General features: G+C 46.0%; 1 protein-coding gene across 1 annotated transcript in view; it reads left to right on the top strand.

The window, feature by feature from the left end:
* The window catches only part of LOC123993448 (phospholipid-transporting ATPase ABCA1-like), a 42,662-nt gene extending 25,745 nt beyond the window's left edge, over positions 1–16,917 (top strand). Inside the window, exons 9-37 of the mRNA XM_046295610.1 lie at positions 2,915–3,158; positions 3,293–3,432; positions 3,535–3,651; positions 3,973–4,167; positions 4,621–4,826; positions 5,061–5,237; positions 5,349–5,571; positions 5,871–6,092; positions 7,513–7,717; positions 7,866–7,979; positions 8,131–8,305; positions 8,429–8,560; positions 8,716–8,993; positions 9,093–9,640; positions 9,763–9,814; positions 9,930–10,443; positions 10,611–10,895; positions 11,040–11,178; positions 11,285–11,529; positions 11,655–11,832; positions 11,965–12,225; positions 12,383–12,506; positions 12,606–12,919; positions 13,025–13,131; positions 13,225–13,501; positions 14,044–14,147; positions 14,513–14,605; positions 15,020–15,263; positions 15,461–16,917. Coding sequence (XP_046151566.1) covers positions 2,915–3,158; positions 3,293–3,432; positions 3,535–3,651; positions 3,973–4,167; positions 4,621–4,826; positions 5,061–5,237; positions 5,349–5,571; positions 5,871–6,092; positions 7,513–7,717; positions 7,866–7,979; positions 8,131–8,305; positions 8,429–8,560; positions 8,716–8,993; positions 9,093–9,640; positions 9,763–9,814; positions 9,930–10,443; positions 10,611–10,895; positions 11,040–11,178; positions 11,285–11,529; positions 11,655–11,832; positions 11,965–12,225; positions 12,383–12,506; positions 12,606–12,919; positions 13,025–13,131; positions 13,225–13,501; positions 14,044–14,147; positions 14,513–14,605; positions 15,020–15,263; positions 15,461–15,616 — 6,069 coding nt within the window. The 3' untranslated portion in view covers positions 15,617–16,917. The remainder of the gene's footprint in view (positions 1–2,914; positions 3,159–3,292; positions 3,433–3,534; positions 3,652–3,972; positions 4,168–4,620; positions 4,827–5,060; positions 5,238–5,348; positions 5,572–5,870; positions 6,093–7,512; positions 7,718–7,865; positions 7,980–8,130; positions 8,306–8,428; positions 8,561–8,715; positions 8,994–9,092; positions 9,641–9,762; positions 9,815–9,929; positions 10,444–10,610; positions 10,896–11,039; positions 11,179–11,284; positions 11,530–11,654; positions 11,833–11,964; positions 12,226–12,382; positions 12,507–12,605; positions 12,920–13,024; positions 13,132–13,224; positions 13,502–14,043; positions 14,148–14,512; positions 14,606–15,019; positions 15,264–15,460) is intronic.
* The last annotated feature ends 19 nt before the right edge of the window (positions 16,918–16,936 follow it).

Genomic DNA, 16,936 nt, shown 5'->3' with positions numbered 1-16,936 from the left:
CACCGGTTTGTGTCAAGAACTGCAATGCTGCTGGGTTTTTCACTCAGTTTCCCGTGTGTATCAAGAATGGGGTGCAACTCAAAATTAGGAAGGTGTTCCTAAAGTTTTCTACACTCAGTGTACAGCAGTTTTGTTCTCCCCCTCATTACAAAATGGCCACCACATATTTCTCACCCCACCCCAACCTTTCATCTAGTCTTATTTGAAGTTTCACAGCATACAGGAGGAGAGGTTGGCTTAAAAACAGCACGTGGCATTGTGCTGTCCCCCTCAACTCCCTGCAGTATTTATTTGTTGCCTGATAACCTGACCCAATTTGTTTGGATTGCTAGTACATGTAGCTAGAAAGTCAATTGGAGAGGCAGTTGGTCCCGAGGCAGTTGGTCCCTAGACGTTTGAGCAACAGCTTAATGTCGAGGACAACTGTTGGCCAATGTTCTAATGTGATGATAATCACAGTTTCCTCCTGTGAAAGACATGAGAACAGAAGACGAAGGAGGCATTCACCTCTTTCAATGAAGTCATTCACCTCTTTCAATGAAGTCAAGTACTGTAGGCCTGACACATATGTTGGGGATATCTCTTATATTGCGAATATCTCTTCTCGTTGTGTTCTTGCTATTTTCTTTCTTTGTCAGTTATACTGTCCTCCACAGCAATAGAAAACGGCCTTGTAAGTAACTTGGCAGTAACTGTATTGGTATCAAGTGTCTCTGAGCCTAGATTTCCTCAGGAGATAGATGACTGGGAACAGCTGAACAAAGAGAGAAGGGTTTCTAAACAAGTTAGCGGGCAAGTCAGCATTTACGCAAAAGAAAGTTAACTTTAGCTGACAAGGTGAATGCATGCCCCTATGACAACAAACAGGAGGTTATAAGACTGGCTCGATGGCGGGCCTGACTACCCAAGTGTTGTGTCTGTGTTTTCTCAACCAGTCAGTGCTCTGTTGATTACTCTGCTTACAACGATAAGGATAACCCCCTATAAGTATATATAGATTCCTAAGTCCGCAAACACATGGTACGTTGCAGCTGCATACCCATGTCATAAACATTTCGCTACACCCGTGATAACACCTGCAAAATATGTGTACGTGACCAATAAAATGAGATTTGAGCTATGTAGAACTGCTATGTGGTGTTTATAAAGGCCCTTAACTACAGTATAGTGTACAGTCTTTAGGAGTTACTACAACAACCCCAGCGCTTCATAGACACACTTTGTTGTTCGTTGTTGCCCTCTAACCCCAACAATGTATCTGAAGATGTCAAGAAACTCTAAGTCACTAAATATTACTTGGTTTGGCACATTACCTTGGAGTTATATAGTGGTATGGCCACTTGACCCCAACCAAAGCCCTAGAAACAACTCAGGGGTCCAGAGCTCCTGTTGTGTGGTTATGACTTATTGTGTGAGAGTTCAGTGTGTACAGCTGTTTCCCCCGTGTCTCTCACACACACACACACACACACACACACACACACACACACACACACACACACACACACACACACACACACACACACACACACACACACACACACACACACACACACACACACACACACACACACACACACACACACACACACACACACACACACACACACTGTTCCAGGTGCGCCACCTTGGCTCGATTGGAACCATGTGACTGCCTTGTGGCTGTGCTGAGTCAGGTCCGTCTATATGGAGAGGGGGGAAGGAGAGGAGATGGGAGGGCCTGACTGGCATGTATGTAACCACATTGTCAAATAGGCTCTGGGAGAGTCACCAGTCGGGACCACGTCTCCTCCTCCTCCCCAGTGATGAATGACCGAGAGTAACCTTTTCCCTTTGGCATTTATTTTCTTCTCACTCCTGACTTTCTTTGTTTTCCCCCATGCTGGGTGAGGAAACCAGCTTTGGAGAGCGAAGAAAAAGAAGGATAGAAATAGATAGTGAGAGAGAAGAGGTCAAACATAAAATGGCAATTCTGCCACAAAAGGTCTAGCTTTTCTGTGCAGACATAACAGGACACATTTGTTAGCACTGTATTGTATGAATGTTGTTACTAGACGTTGTACATTACAATCCATTAGGACAGTTAGCACACACACCTTACAGGCTTCTTGTGAGGTCTGTTGTTGTGTTTTTAATGCCAAGTCTGCTCCTAGTCTGCTCCTAGTCTACTCTTGAGTCTCGCCTTTTTATAATTCGGTATGAAGATACATTTTTGACCAGAAATGCAAGGTAGCAAAATCAGGCTGTTGTAAAAATGTGCTGGTCAGCCAAGGAACCATTATTACCAACCCCATTATTTTTATTTCTACTTTGCACATTCTTCCACTGCAAATCTACCATTCCAGTGTTTTACTTGCTATATTGTATTTACTTTGCCACCATGGCCTTTTTTTCTCACCTCATTTGCTCACATCTAATATAGACTTGTTTCTACTGTAATTATTGATTGTATGTTTGTTTTACTACATGTGTAACTCTATGTTGTTGTATCTGTCGAACTGCTTTGCTTTATCTTGGCCAGGTCGCAATTGTAAATGAGAACTTGTTCTCAACTTGCCTACCTGGTTAAATAAAGGCGAAATAAATAAAAAACCAAGGTAGTAAAATACCATAATAGCGTTAAAAATAAATAATAATAATGAACAATAAGGCATTAACACACAAGGGGCGTGTGTTACTGTGGTTTTAGCATGGCTGTGCTGAGGTACTAGGTATAAGGCGAAGACTAACACACAGTCATTACAACACATTTACAAGTTGCCTTATAACAATATGTATCCATCTCACCATGTCAACAAGCTGGTCTTGAATCACAATGAATTGCTCCAAGTCCAGGTCACATTCCCATTTGCATCCTACAAGATGACCCCCTGACCCCATTTGCTAACATCACACTCATTTGTGTCCCAAATAGCTGGCCAGCGTGAAGAGTTGGAGAGACCTGCGTAACGAGATCATCTTCCTCACGGAGAACGCCACCTCCTCCCCCAGCCACATGTACCAGGCTGTGTCGCGCATCGTCTGTGGCCATCCCGAGGGTGGCGGACTAAAGATCAAGTCCCTCAACTGGTACGAGGACAACAACTACAAGGCTCTGTTCGGCAACCACAACACAACCAACGGAGAGGAGCCCATCTCTGCCTACGACAACACATCCAGTAGGCAACTTCTCCTTTGTGTTAATGTATTTCAGTGATATTCAATTGTCTTTTCGCGGGGAACCGATTTCTTTGCTAGTTGTGACATTCTTGTCTGGACCTGACGTCGTTGTTCCTTCTGTGACCCCCTCCAGCTCCATACTGTAACGCTATGATGAGGAGCATGGAGTCCAGCCCCGTGTCCAGGATGATCTGGCAGGCCCTGAAGCCTCTGCTCATGGGCAAGATCCTGTACACCCCCGACACCCCGGCCACACAGAAGATCATCCACGAGGTGTGTATCAGTTATACTATACCTCTTAGTTACAGTACATCACTGGTCCCAGTAGTAGTTTTAGCAGAACACCAACAGTCCCAATCTTGCCCTCTCCTTCAGGTGAACAGAACATTCCAGGAGCTGGGGGTCCTCAGAGAGCTGGGGGGCATGTGGGAGGAAATTAAGCCCAAGGTCTGGACCTTCATGGAGAGCAGCGAACACATGGACCTAGTAAGGGTATGTCTGACTAATCTGTTTTCTCTACTACAGCCAACATCACTTATGTTAGCCTTGTAGAGCACCATTGTAGAATACCTTATACAATATTTTCTTTTCAGTTTTGAAATGCTTTTGGCTTATAGAATGGCATCTGTAATACTAACTCAGAGACAACACCCATGACAGGACACAGTAACAGAGCAAGTAGCAATACAACAAAATACATGATGGGAAGCAGCCCTTTCAGATGGTCAACACTGGCATCCTGTGGAGAGATGCGGGACGGTACCACAAAGTCCCCTCACAGTCACTCTCCTGCTCTTCCTTCCTCTCTCCCAGACCCTATTGAAGAACAATGGCACTGGCAGCTTCTTCACCTCCAAACTGGCGGGCTCAGAGTGGACTGTGGAGGACGTCTCCAACTTCCTGACCAAACATTCGCAGGACACGCATCCCCACGGTACAGCCGTCACCTGGAGGGAAGTCTTCAACGAGACGGACCAGGCCATCATGAGCATATCCCGCTTCATGGAGGTCTCGCTCTCTTTCATTGTCTCTCTATGTGTCGCTCATACGCACACACACAGTCACTTGGCCCCTTTCTTAGCCTCAGTTGAATTTTGTTCTCTTTCTGGTAAAGTCCCCATTCAGCACCTTCTGCAATACATACCAATTACATAATTGCGGGCGTTAAAACAACAAGTGAAACACGTCAAGGTGCTTTGGGCCTGAGAGTTTTCATTCCAGTCATTGCCCTCTCTTTGTGGAAACAGTAGTCAATTGCAGCCATTTTACTTTGCCCCAACCTCTTCCACTGTATAATGGGAAATGGCAAAGAAAAACACAGCTGGACCAAGTTAGCCAGGAACCTGATGAACATTCCATTTAAAGCACCCCCCCCCCTTCCAGCATGTGAATAGATCTGCTAGTCTTGGCCAAGACCAGATGAGGATAGGCCTTTAACAAATGCGTTTTGTTTGCTTACAGTGTGTAAACCTGGATAAGATGGAGCCCGTGGCCAATGAGGAAAGGATGGTCAACAAATCCATGGCGCTCCTGGACGATAGGAAGTTCTGGGCGGGGATTGTGTTTCCAGATATTGAGGCCAACAGCTCTGAACTGCCGGCCAACGTCAACTACAAGATCCGCATGGACATCGATAACGTGGAGCGCACCAACAAGATCAAAGACGGGTATGTTGATTCAAAGCGCCCCAATCTATCTACTAGATGTATTGGACAGTGTTTTATGCCTGTGTCATTGGGGTCATTTTGAACACTCACTTAATTTTCTTGTGAAGGGGGATCACTTTCAGCTTTTTGGTCAAATTTGAATTTGTTGTGAACCTTGCTCCTTGGGAGGGAATGAATTTGTAAGAGGTTTACAGGAAGGGGGGTTTATGCGTTGCTTTTTTTCTCTCTTAACAGATATTGGGACCCTGGTCCTCGTGCTGACCCATTTGAGGACCTGCGCTACATCTGGGGTGGCTTCTCTTACCTCCAGGACATCATCGAGCATAGCATCATCACCGCAGTAACTGGCGTCAAGGAGAAGACGGGAGTCTACATCCAACAGATGCCCTATCCCTGCTACGTGGACGACATGTGAGTCACACCGAGCAGGATTTGACCTTATTCACCTGGGATCTGTGTTGAGTGGCTAACTGCAAGGCTTTAAAATGGCTTCCATTTCCTCCTATGACCTCTGTCCTCCAGCTTCCTGCGGGTGATGAGTCGCTCCATGCCCCTCTTCATGACCCTGGCCTGGATGTACTCTGTGGCCATCATCATCAAGAGCGTGGTGTACGAGAAGGAGGCAAGGCTCAAGGAGACCATGAGGATCATGGGATTGGACAATGGCATCCTGTGGTTCAGCTGGTTCATCAGCAGCCTCATCCCCCTGCTAATTTCTGCCGGCCTGCTGGTTGTGCTGCTCAAGGTATTGCACTGTATCCCAGGATTTAGGATGACAATGATCGTTTTTCGAATCACAATATTTCAGTGATATCAGTATTTCAGTGATATTGGTATTTCAGTGATATCAGTTTTTCAGTGATATTGGTATTTCAGTGATATCAGTATTTCAGTGATATCAGTATTTCAGTGATATTGGTATCGTGACAATAACTTGTCTTAATATTTTATGTTGATGTGAGAATTTTTTGGGGGGTTTTCTGATGTTAATTGACTTCCTCTCTATTTACCAATGAGAATCCTCCCTCTCTCTCCTCTAATCAGATGGGGAACCTGCTGCCCTACAGTGACCCCGGCGTCATCTTCCTGTTCCTGGGTTCCTTTGCCGTGGTAACCATCATGCAGTGCTTCCTCATCAGCACAATGTTTGCCCGTGCCAACTTGGCGGCGGCATGCGGGGGCATCATCTACTTCACCCTCTACCTGCCCTACGTCCTCTGTGTGGCCTGGCAGGACTATGTGGGCTTTGGGGCCAAAATAGTCGCTGTGAGTCATGCTTTTAAATGTACTAGACATTTTGAGTTGATGTTGGTTGTCCACATGTGACATTTTATAAGAGGAGCCACTTTCATTAAGTTATTAAGTGTAGTGCCACTACAAACAGGGCAGCTTTTTCTTTGAAATGTGTTTGTAATGTAACTCTTTTGTCACATCATTGTTTTTTCTGCTGCTGGTTACCTCCTCAGGCTCATCATCTTATTGGCATTGTTGTTGTATATGATACACGATATGTACAAAAGTATGTGGACACCCCTTCAAATGAGTAGATTTGGCTCTTTCAGCCACACCTGTTGCTGACAGGTGTATAAAATTCGAGCACACAGCCATGCAATCACCATAGACAAACATTGGCAGTAGAATGGCCTTACTGAAGAACTCAGTCACTTTCAATGTGGCACAGTTTGTCACATTTCTGCCCTGCTTGAGCTGCCCGGTCAACTGTAAGTGCTGTTATTGTGAAGTGGAAATGTCTAAGAGCATCAATGGCTCAACCGCGAAATGTTAGGCCATACAAGCTCACAGAATGGGACTGTGAAAATCATCTGTACTCTGTCGCAACATTCACCACGAGTTCCAAACTGCCTCTGGAAGCAACGTCAGCACAAGAACAGTTCATTGAGAGCTTCAGGAAATGGGTTTCCATGGCCGAGCAGGCGCACACAAGCCTAAGATCACCATGTGCAATGCCAAGTGGTGTAAAGCTTGCCGCCACTGGACACTGGAGCAGTGAAAACGTGTTCTCTGGAGTAATGAATCACGCTTCACCATCTGGCAATCCGACGGGCGAATCTGGGTTTGGTGGATGAGAACGCTACCTGCCCCAATGTACAGTGCCAACTGTAAAGTTTGGTGGAGGAGGAATAATGGTCTGGGGCTATTTTTCATGATTTGGGCTAGGCCCCTTAGTTCCAGTGAACAAAAATCTTAATGCTTCAGCATACAATGATATTCTAGATGATTCTGTGCTTCCACCTTTGTGGCAACAGTTTGGGGAAGGCCTTTTCTTGTTTCACTATGACATTGCCCCTGTGCACAAAGCAAGGTCCATACAGAAATGGTTTGTTGAGATCGGTGTGGAAGAACTTGACTGGCCTGCACAGAGCCCTGTCCTCAACCCCATCGAACGCCTTGGGGATGAATTGGAACGACGACTGTGAGCCAGGCCTAATCACCCAACATCAGAGCCCGACCTCACTAATGCTTTTCTGGCTGAATGGAAGCAAGTCCCCGCAGCAATGTTCCGACATCTAGTGGAAGGCCTTCCCAGAAGAGTGAAGGCTGTTATAGCAGCAAAGGAGGGACCAACTCTATATTAATGCCCATGATTGTGGAATGAGATATTTGACAAGCAGGTGTCCACATACCTTTGGTCATGTAGTGTATTAACATCTCTCCTTCTCTACAGAGCCTGCTGTCCCCAGTGGCCTTTGGCTTTGGCTGTGAGTACTTTGCCCTGTTCGAAGAGCAGGGCATCGGCATCCAGTGGAACAACCTGTTCAATAGCCCCATGGAGGAGGACGACTTCAGCCTGACCACCGCCATCACCATGATGTACTTCGACTCCTTCCTCTACATGGTGATGACCTGGTACATCGAGTCAGTCTTCCCTGGTAGGTGTCCATGAGCTGAACTATTCCACTGTAATGGATCTGTTTGGGTACCATTTTGTTAGGCTTATGTTGAAGCCACTTGCATTGTATTGTATTGTTTAGTTGTTTGCATTGTCTGAATGTATGTGTTTTTTGTGGTCTCCTTCAGGTCAGTATGGTATTCCCAGGCCCTGGTACTTCCTCTTCTCCAAGTCCTACTGGTTTGGAGAAGGGGAAAACAGGAAGACTGACTTCAGTCAGAACAAGAGAAGGAACTGTGAAGGTAAGACCCCGATTTAACTCCGATGCAGAACAACTGATTATCCACATGATGGGCAAATTAATTTGAGCAGTTGTGTGTTTATTCAAGCAAAAGAAAATGTGATGGTCATTGTACCCCATTTGAATTACATTGTGTTGTGTTGTGTCTTCAGCTGTCTGTATAGAGGAAGAGCCATCCCACCTGAAAACTGGTGTCTTCATAGAGAACCTAGTCAAGGTGTACCGGCACGGGAAGAAGCTGGCTGTGGATGGGCTGACTCTGGGCTTCTACGAAGGACAGATCACCTCTTTCTTGGGCCACAACGGAGCAGGGAAAACCACCACTATGTAAGAGCAATGACATACAACTGGTGCCATCTGTGAACAATAGCCCATACAAATTTAGTTGAAAGTTACATTTATACATTTTAAAAGGAGTTAATCTAGTATTGACATCTTTGTATTTGTCAGGTCAATTCTAACGGGACTGTTTCCGCCTACCTCTGGCACTGCTTACATCATGGGAAAAGACATCCGATCGGAGCTGAGTGCTATTCGACAGAGTCTGGGCGTTTGTCCACAGCACAACGTTCTCTTCAGCATGTAAGTGTTCCCAGTCCATCATATTAGCAACCAGTTTTAACAGAAAGTTCATTATAATGACCAAAAACAGGAAATATTTATGTCAATAGTTACATTGGTTTGTTATGAGCAGTTGTTATATGAAGTCTAACGTGTTTGTTTTTGGGTTTGACCAGGCTGACCGTTGAGGAGCACATCTGGTTCTATGCTCGTCTGAAGGGTCTATCTGAGGAACAGGTGAAGTCTGAGATCGAACAGATCCTGATAGACACTGGCCTGCCGCACAAACGCACTTCCAGGACCAGCACACTGTCCGGAGGGATGCAGAGGAAGCTCTCTGTGGCTCTGGCCTTTGTTGGGGGGTCAAAGGTTGTGATTCTGGACGAGCCCACTGCCGGGGTCGACCCCTACGCCCGCAGGGGCATCTGGGACCTCTTGCTCCAATATCGTCTAGGTAACCACTAACTCCTTACCTATTTTTAGCAGCAATGCATAACAAACTACTGGGGGGAGTCCTGTGTGATAACTCACTGTTTTCCCTTCCCCTCTCCAGGTCGTACCATCATCCTCTCCACCCACCACATGGACGAGGCGGACATCTTGGGCGACCGCATTGCCATCATCTCCCACGGCAAGCTGTGCTGCGTGGGCTCCTCCCTCTTCCTGAAGAACCAGCTGGGTACAGGCTACTACCTCACCCTGGTCAAGAAGGGCCCAGAACCTTTCCTCAGCTCCTGCCACAACTCCTCCAGTACCGTCTCCTTAACTAAGAAGGAGGAGGATTGTCCCTCTGAGAGCAGCTCTGACGCAGGCCTTGGCAGCGAACACGAGAGCGAAGTAGCTACCATAGAAACTGCTCAGGCAGCTTCCATCTGTGAAAGTGCCTTCGTGCCCCCCGACGTCTCCCTGATCTCCAGCCTGATCTTCAAGCACGTCCCGGCCGCCCGCATGGTGGAAAACCTTGGCCACGAGCTCATCTACGTCCTACCCTACGGCGCCGCCAAGGACGGAGCCTTCGTGGAGCTCTTCAAGGACATGGACAATCACCTCCCTGACCTGGGCATATCCAGCTATGGCGTCTCCGACACCACCCTGGAAGAGGTACAACTACAATAGATTATTAAATGGATAATGGGATGGATATCTCGTTTCTAGATGCTCAAAGTGCTTTACATTGCATTGGGGAATAGTGTTTGATTTCTGTCTTTTCTATCTCCTCATAGATTTTCCTGAAAGTGGCAGAGGACAACGGAGTTGACACTGAAGTTCCCTCAGGTAAGAACGCTTTAGAAATCGCCTGTGGGTATGACTCGGATTATTAAGTCTTGAATGGTTCTCGAACATGTCAGCATCTGTTAATTGTTGTTATTTTGTATGTGTTTTTGCCTAGACGGTACACTCCCCCTGCGCAGACGTCGTAGAAATCATGCCTTTGGTGGAGGAAATGCCTTCGGTGGAGACCACCAGAGCTGCCTTAGACCCCAGATTGATGACGACAACAATGAACATAACGACTCGGACGCAGACCCAGAATCCAGAGAGACAGACTTCTTGAGCGGATCGGACGGTAAAGGCTCCTACAAGGTGACGGGATGGAGTCTGAAGAGGCAGCAGTTTGTGGCCTTGATTTGGAAGAGGTTTCTGTACGCTCAACGCTCCAGAAAAGGTTTCTTTGCTCAGATTGTACTCCCTGCTGTGTTTGTGTGCATTGCCCTGGTCTTCAGTCTCATCGTCCCACCTTTCGGAAAGTACCCCAGCCTGGAGCTGCAGCCATGGATGTACGAAGAACAGTCCCTCTTCATCAGCGATGACGCCCCTGAAGACGCTAGCACACAACGGTTATTGAGTGCCCTCACCGAAGGACCTGGGTTTGGAACGCGCTGCATGGAAGGACAGCCCATACCGTGAGTCTCAATATGCCAGGGTCTAACAAAATGGTTATTTCTATTTGTACAATTTCTCCTGTCTTTGAGGAAATAAAAATGACAGATAGGTGTATGATAAGGCACATATTTTCAATGTTCTTTAGGAGATAATGACTCTCAATCTCTCTCTCTCCCTCCTCTCTCAGTGACACTCCCTGTACGATGGGTGATGAAGACTGGTCCATACCGGAGGTCCCAGAGACCCTTCTGGAACTCTTCCGCACAGGTAACTGGACCATGGAGGAGCCGTCCCCCGCATGCGCCTGCAGCTGTGACGGCCGCAAGAAAATGCTCCCTGAGTGTCCTGCTGGAGCCGGAGGACTGCCACCCCCTCAGATGAAGATCAGTGAGACAGACACCCTGCAAAATCTGACCAACAGAAACATCTCTGACTATCTGGTGAAGACCTATGCAGAGATCATTGGGAAAAGGTATCACCTTCATATATATATTGCATCTTTTATAACAGTGGTATGATATAGTATGTACAATGATTGAGTTATACAATTGTTTTTGTATACCTGTCTAGCCCAAATTGCCATTAAATAATTATGCTTCTTTTTTTCTTATCATAGTTTGAAGAACAAAATCTGGGTAAATGAATTTAGGTACGGAGGCTTTTCATTGGGTGCCAGGAGCACCAACGTCCTCCCCGCAGCTGACGAAATTGACGACGCCATCGCACGAGTGAGGAAGATTTTTGAATTGGAGAAGGTGAGACTTCCATTCATTCATTTCCACATTCACTATAACTCCGTTTCTGCCACTGAACACAACATCACTTTCACCAATCTAAACCATTGTTATTATATATCTTCAGGGTGCAGCCGCAGACCGATTCCTGGAGAGCTTGTCTAGCTTCATCAATGGTCTGGACACCAAGAACAATGTCAAGATTTGGTTCAACAACAAGGGATGGCACAGCATGGGAGCCTTCCTCAACGTGATGAACAACGGCATCCTGCGCTCCAACCTGCCCCCTGGCAAGGACCCCAGCAAGTTTGGCATCCGCGCCTTCAACCACCCGCTCAACCTCACCAAGGAGCAGCTGTCCCAGGTGGCACTGTAAGTACCCACGCCACATACATCTTGGAACAATGACATCATTAAAGTAATTGACCTAGTAGAATGTAGAGAGTGTACCAAGCACAGTGTACTCTCCTTAACACCCAACTACCCCCTCTCTGTAGGATGACCACCTCAGTGGACGTCCTGGTGTCCATCTGCGTGATCTTTGCCATGTCCTTCGTCCCAGCCAGCTTCGTAGTCTTCCTCATCCAGGAGAGAGTGAGCAAGGCCAAGCACATGCAGTTCATCAGCGGCGTGCAGCCCCTGCTTTACTGGACTGCCAACTTCATCTGGGATATGGTGAGAACTCCTAACCGCCATTTTGAGAATTTCTTCTGAGCATTTAGCAGCTGTTTTCTACCAGTGTAAAGTGCTACATGAACAGAATTAGTTTGATTGATTGCTAACCTTGTCATCTCGTTTGTCTTGCAGTGTAACTACATCGTCCCGGCAACGCTCGTCATCATCATCTTCGTCTGCTTCCAACAAAAGGCCTATGTGTCGTCCACCAACCTGCCAGTGCTGGCCCTGCTGCTGCTCCTCTATGGCTGGTCTATCACTCCCCTGATGTACCCGGCATCCTTCTTCTTTAAGATCCCCAGCACGGCCTACGTGGTGCTGACCTCCGTCAACATCCTCATCGGCATCAACGGCAGCATCTCCACCTTCGTCATGGAGCTCTTCGGAGACAACGTAAGGGACACCACACATTGGCTGCATAATGTGGTGTGCTCATCCTTGCCTAAGGAAGCCATTTCATTTTTTTTTAGACAACAGAGAATTAACATTATATTTTGTTAATGTTCCACTTATCTGGTGACATTAAGGGTTAAATATTCTTCCTCTTCAGGAAATTGGGGGTATCAACAACATCCTGAAGAACGTTTTGCTGATCTTCCCTCACTTCTGTCTTGGCCGAGGTCTCATCGACATGGTGAAGAACCAGGCCATGGCCGACGCTCTGGAGAGATTTGGTAAGAACTGCATTTCCCCATGAGCCATTTTTCTATGTAATTCAGCGCATAGGTGTCTCTTGAACATTTCTCTAAACCCACTCCTCCTGCTGTTCACAGGTGAGAACCGCTTCCGATCCCCTCTGGAATGGGACATGGTGGGCAAGAACCTGTTTGCCATGGCCGTGGAAGGAGTGGTCTTCTTCATCATCACCGTCCTTTTCCAGTACCGCTTCTGCATCAAGCCCATTAACCTGCACACCAAGCTCCCTCCGGTGGGTGAGGAGGACGAGGACGTGGCCAGAGAGAGGCAGAGGATCGTCAACGGACTGGGACACGGAGACATCCTGGAGCTCCGACAGCTCACCAAGGTCTACAAGAGGAAGCAAAAGCCTGTTGTAGACCGCCTGTGTGTGGGCATCCCTCCTGGAGAGGTAAGATTAGATGATTTAAAACAAGTAAATACACGATGCAATGACATGCAATCTCTTTCAATCTCCTTAGGTATATTTCCTCTGTTTCCTTTCTCTTTCTCTCAGTGCTTTGGCCTCCTGGGTGTGAACGGAGCTGGAAAGACCACCACATTCAAAATGCTGACAGGAGACTCCATGGTCACCAGTGGAGAAGCTTTCCTGGCTGGAAAAAGGTAAGTCATTTTGTGCCAGAGAGCTCATACTAGGTATTACAGTGGAGAGCTTCAGTAGTCTAAATGTGAGACTTGCTTTTTTTGCTTTGGTAGTATACTGCGGGAGATAGACGAAGTGCACCAGAACATGGGCTACTGTCCCCAGTTTGACGCCATCAACGAACTGCTGACAGGCAGAGAGCACCTGGAGTTCTACGCAGTCCTGCGTGGAGTGCCCGAGAAGGAAGTGTGTGAGGTTGCTGAATGGGGCATCCGTAAGCTGGGCCTAGTAAAGTATGTGGACAAGGCAGCAGGAAGCTACAGCGGAGGAAACATGAGGAAACTCTCCACGGCCATGGCCCTAATAGGAGGACCACCCGTCGTGTTCCTGGTACGTACTATGTCCCAACACACACACAGACCTACATAAACTGTAACCACCAACACAAGGGGATCAGACTGGTTGCATCAGCTTGGAGGTGACCTTGATGTGACATATCAACAAAGGAACCTCCTCTAAATCAGACAACTGGTGTTTCATTGTTCTCCCGGTGGGGATTGCAGCAGCGATGGTTGTGTAATGAGGGTTAGATTAAAACTCTACCACTGGCACACAAGTGCTCTCAAATGGTTCCTGGAAAATCATAGGCTTATGTTTTGCTCCTATTGGGCTGGAGAGAGGGGCTGGCCACATCAGCTGTGAGCGGGATAAAGGGAGAGAGAGACAGAAACTGAGTGGTGAGACAATGCAAGAGACATGGTGAGAGTGAAAGAGAAAAGACAAACAAAGCCAGAGAGAAAGCAAGTTTCTAATAGCATAATGCAACACTAGAAGAGCCATAATGCCTTGCTCCCCCCTGCTGCTGGTCTTCTCTGTGTGTTTCCTGCTCAACCTGTGGGCCAACCTTAACCTGGCTGTGCTCTTTGTCACAGGACGAGCCCACTACTGGGATGGACCCCAAAGCGCGCAGGGCCTTATGGAACTGCATCCACAGCGTCATCAAGGAGGGACGCTCCGTGGTGCTCACCTCGCACAGGTAACCAGAAACACCATAACACCTCAGCCATGCTAGGCTAAGAGCTAACTGCTGTACATTGAAATGCAATGTCTTGTTGTTGATTGGTTGGCAGCATAGCTTATGTACGGTATAGGCTGCGGTTAGGCAATCCTCATTAGCACAAATGTAGCCTATTGGCTTGTACTACGTAGTTTACATGATTCAAAGTATTGCTTACCCACTTACTGTGCAGGATGACAATAATAGCTTTTGGAGTGTTAACTTTACTTTGACATGGTATTCGCTTATTTGACATAGACTAACCTTTGCAGGGATGTGATTTCTAGTTCATCAATTCCTTTACACTGTACCTAATGTCTGTGTCTACCATTTTGTGTCTTCAGTATGGAGGAATGTGAGGCCTTGTGCACCAGAATGGCCATCATGGTCAACGGCAGATTCCGTTGCTTGGGGAGCGTTCAGCACCTAAAGAATAGGTAAAATGACAAGTCCTTTCACTGATGCATATGAAACAAGCCAATACCTACAAAGTGTGCTCTGTGGCTTTAAATACAGTAAATTGCTCAAATGATGTATTGATATATTTTTTATTTTACTATTTTTAACCGCCCTAATTCATAATGTTTTTAAAAAATTGTGTAAATCTAGATGTATTTGTTTATAATTCTTAGCTATACTTTTATGTACGGTTTTGTAATCATTTGAAAGGGGAGGTGCCTTACAAGCCTCTGTTTTTTTATATATTTTTTTTAACCTCTCCTGAAATCTCTTTGTTTGCCTTTTAAACGCTCATCTTATTTTCTTGTGAGCCAAAAGAATGATACAATTATTTTTTTCACCTTGTCGTCGATCCCCACCCCCTTATTTTCTCCTTCCCTCTGTTTCTCCAGGTTTGGAGACGGGTACACCATCATCCTGCGTGTGGCGGGGGCGGACCCTGACCTGCCGCCGGTGATGAAGTTCATTGAGAGCGAGCTGCCGGGCAGCACCCTGAAGGAGAAGCACAGGAACATGCTGCAGTACCAGCTGCCCTCCTCTCTCACCTCCCTGGCGCACATCTTCAGCATCCTGGCCAAGAACAAGGACCTGCTTCGGATAGAAGACTACTCTGTGTCGCAGACCACACTGGACCAGGTAAGATACCATCAGTCACTGATTTAAGGCTTTGTGGTCAAGAGTTGTTTTCGTTGAGGTGCGATTGTGGATTACAGCACTATGCATGTTTGTCTTTCTGCATGTTCTTTTATTAGTAGACTGGACATAGCATCATGTACGCTATTGAGGATTGGGATGTACTGTGATAATAGCTTACACGCTCTCTTCTCTACCAGGTGTTTGTGAACTTTGCCAAGGACCAGAGTGACGATTACCACTCAAAAGACAATTCAGTTAAGCGCAAAGAGGCGGTGATGGACACTATCCCGCTCAGCTCGCGGCAGGCTGAAGAGAAGCTAGCCGAGGAGAGGCTAAAGGAGAGCTTGGTGTGAGCAAACAGACACCATCTTCCACCCAAAACTGGAACCCGCAAACAGTGTTGGACTGAGTTTATGTCCTTGTATTATTACAGTAGTATTTTAACGTTTTAATTCTTCAGCTAGGTGTTGCCCTCGGAAGGGCCCGGCTGGAAAGCTCAATGCAAAGTTTCCCAATCGTGCTGAAGTGAGTTGAGAGCCCTTCAATAGTCATTAAGGAGAAAGAGTATTAAACTTGGAATAACTGCCATAATTCTATCCTGTGCTTCAGACGTTATGCAGTGTATCTTTTTAAGGAAACTGTGTTCATTTGTGTAATTCCAATTAACTGGTTTCTACCAATGATAGGAAAATAATTCATGGTCTGTTTCTTTTGTTCTCCAAGACCAGAATTACATGAAGAATCCCAATCATTTCTGTGGCCAAGGGCTGTACTGTAGAATCTGAATTGGTTTGATTTTGTTTTGAAAGATGTACCTTTTATTTATCAAGGAATAGTTTAATTTTGTTTGGCTAAGTACATTGTGGCATTACTGTAATTATGAATGTTCTTGCTTGTAGTTCAGTACCTTACTATGTAGTGGACTCAGCCATTTTGAAACACTCCAATTGCAGAGACTAAGTACACTTTTCAATGTACACTATGCAAATAACTACAAGTTAAAAAATATATTAAAAAAAAACATTTTATAGCTTTTACAGAAAAAAGATTTGTTTGTGGGTTAAGACACATGATCAACATTTGCAATGAATACCTCAACACAACATATCAGTGCCCTGCCAGACAAACTGTTAAGGATACTTCAGTATTTTCACCATCTAACCACTAGGTGAAGACAGAAACATTCCCTCCGTGGGTTGATAATAGTAAATTGAGTAACATCATCATGGATACTGGAAGGGACCAATCGTACCGTGTCAGTTCTGAACTCCTGTCATAACGTGTGACCTGGAAGCTTGTCATGTATCGTTGCAGAGACCGGTGCAGTCAAGTGCCATTTTATTGTGAAATTCATTTTGTGGTCATTCAGGTGAAATGACTCAGTATTTTGAAACAAAGCTTGCCTGAAATGAGGGCAGTTCAACATTCCAAGCACTTTATTTGTGGTGTTAATTGGAATATTGTTTTTGCACTGGAATTTCCACAGACTGTATACAATTGTTTGTTTTGTTTTCGATCAAAAAGAAAGAATCCTACCAAGAAAATTATTTATTTAATAGTTGTTTGTTTTTAATGTATTGAGAAAGGCTGTGGGAATGTCTGTTACTCGCCCTGTACAATACTTATTTACACAATAAAACCCAGCAAATCGTCAGTCCTGGCAAGTGTTTTCC

The sequence above is a fragment of the Oncorhynchus gorbuscha genome, linkage group LG13 (assembly GCF_021184085.1).
Source record: "Oncorhynchus gorbuscha isolate QuinsamMale2020 ecotype Even-year linkage group LG13, OgorEven_v1.0, whole genome shotgun sequence".
NCBI lineage: Eukaryota > Metazoa > Chordata > Actinopteri > Salmoniformes > Salmonidae > Oncorhynchus > Oncorhynchus gorbuscha.
Note: the sequence above shows the minus strand (reverse complement) of the source record. Positions and strands in the feature narration are given on the sequence as shown.